Source organism: Ahaetulla prasina, chromosome 7, assembly GCF_028640845.1.
Source record: "Ahaetulla prasina isolate Xishuangbanna chromosome 7, ASM2864084v1, whole genome shotgun sequence".
Taxonomy (NCBI): Eukaryota; Metazoa; Chordata; class Lepidosauria; order Squamata; family Colubridae; genus Ahaetulla; species Ahaetulla prasina.
Genome location: NC_080545.1, coordinates 101,943,383 through 101,944,889, shown reverse-complemented (window position 1 = coordinate 101,944,889; position 1,507 = coordinate 101,943,383). Strand labels below are relative to the sequence as shown.

Sequence of the window (1,507 nt, the reverse complement as noted above, 5' to 3'; positions counted from 1 at the left end):
ACTTTCTCATTTTTTCTTTGAAGACATTTTCGCTTCCAGAGGGGAAAAAAATGCAGACTGCAGGAACCAGGAGCACTACTCAAGTGTGACCGTGAGGACACAGACAAATTTCCAAGTGCCTCAATGACCCTCTAAAAGGATGCAAGTGACCAGCTGTTCATGAGGAATATAAATCTCTCCATTGCCCTCCATCTAACCAGAGCTGAAGAAGCTACTTGGATGAGAAGCAAAATGTCTTCAAGAAAAAACAAGGAAGTTCAGTTGCCTCCTGAAAATGTACCTTTGTAATAAAGTTATGTTTTAAAAAACCTTCCTCCCAAAATGAGGGCTATGCTTTCTTCAAGCACTTGAGGATCTTGCTCAGGGCCCCTTTCACCTCTCTGTTATGGAGGGTGTAGATCAAGGGATTCAGCATAGGGGTGATGATGCAGAACATGGTGGAGATCAAAGCATCAACCTCCAGAGAGTATCCAGCACTGGGCTGGTTGTAATTCATACTTCCATTACCAACAAACAAAGTTACCACACTTATGTGTGATGCACAAGTGGAGAAGGCTTTGCGCCTGCCGGTGTTGGAGCGAATTCGCATAATGGAGACCAGAATATAGACATAGGACAGGATGATGAAGAGGAAGGGGCTGAGGCCTACAAAGATGCTGGTGATGTGATTGGCCAATTCGTTGGCCCAGGTATCACTGCAGGCAATTTTCAATAATGGGGGAACATCACAAAAGATGTGAGGAATGTTGTTGTTTCCACAAAAGTCCAACCTAGAGGCCAAGGAAACATGGAAGGCCGAGTGTAGGAAGCCCCAGAGCCAAATGCCCACAGACAGCTGGATGCAAACCTTGCCCCTCATCAGGTGGGGATAGTGCAAAGGTTGGCAGATGGCAGCATAGCGGTCGTAGGCCATGGCGGCCAGCAGGGCCAACTCACTTCCGGCAAAGCCAATCAGGAAGAAGGCTTGTGCCAGGCACTGGTTGTAGGAGATGGTGTGATGCCGGCGTAGGAAGTTCACCAGGATCTTTGGTACCACCACAGAAGAAAGGCAGATATCCAAGCAGGAGAGCTGGCTGAGGAAGAAGTACATGGGGGTGCGGAGACCAGAATCCAGGAGAGTTAAGACTATGATCATGATGTTGCTCATCAGAGTGGCCAAATAGGCAGCCAGCAGCACCAGGAAAAGGTGGGTTTCATAGCTCAGCAGGTTGGAGAAACCCAGGAAGAGGAATTCTGTGACCTGTGTTTGGTTTTGTGCATTCATGAAGAAAAAAAATTGTGCAGCTGAGAAGAGAGGAAAAAGAATGTGAAGACACGAAAAGAGTCAATGGTCCTTGGAAAATGCATGGAAGAAATCCTTCCATGTAGGGGTCCTTTGTGCTCTCTGAGCTTGAGGAATTTTTCACTTCAGTGAAACATCTTCAAGGAAAACCAAAGTCCAGTTGCCTTTTGGAAAAAAACCCACATCTTTGGGACATCTCTGAGATCGGTTGTTTTCTTGCAGGAT

At 46.6% G+C, this 1,507-nt stretch overlaps 1 protein-coding gene across 1 annotated transcript; it reads right to left on the bottom strand.

Moving 5' to 3' along the window:
* Positions 1–328: 328 nt before the first annotated feature.
* Positions 329–1,264, bottom strand: LOC131202619 (olfactory receptor 5V1-like). Its single transcript, XM_058191723.1, has one exon. It carries the CDS (start codon positions 1,262–1,264, stop codon positions 329–331), a length of 936 nt encoding a protein of 311 aa, XP_058047706.1.
* Positions 1,265–1,507: the final 243 nt, after the last annotated feature.

What these genes read in the sequence shown, in the direction of transcription:
- LOC131202619 (XM_058191723.1), bottom strand. Translation starts at nt 1,264, where the DNA reads ATGAATGCACAAAACCAAACACAGGTCACAGAATTCCTCTTCCTGGGT.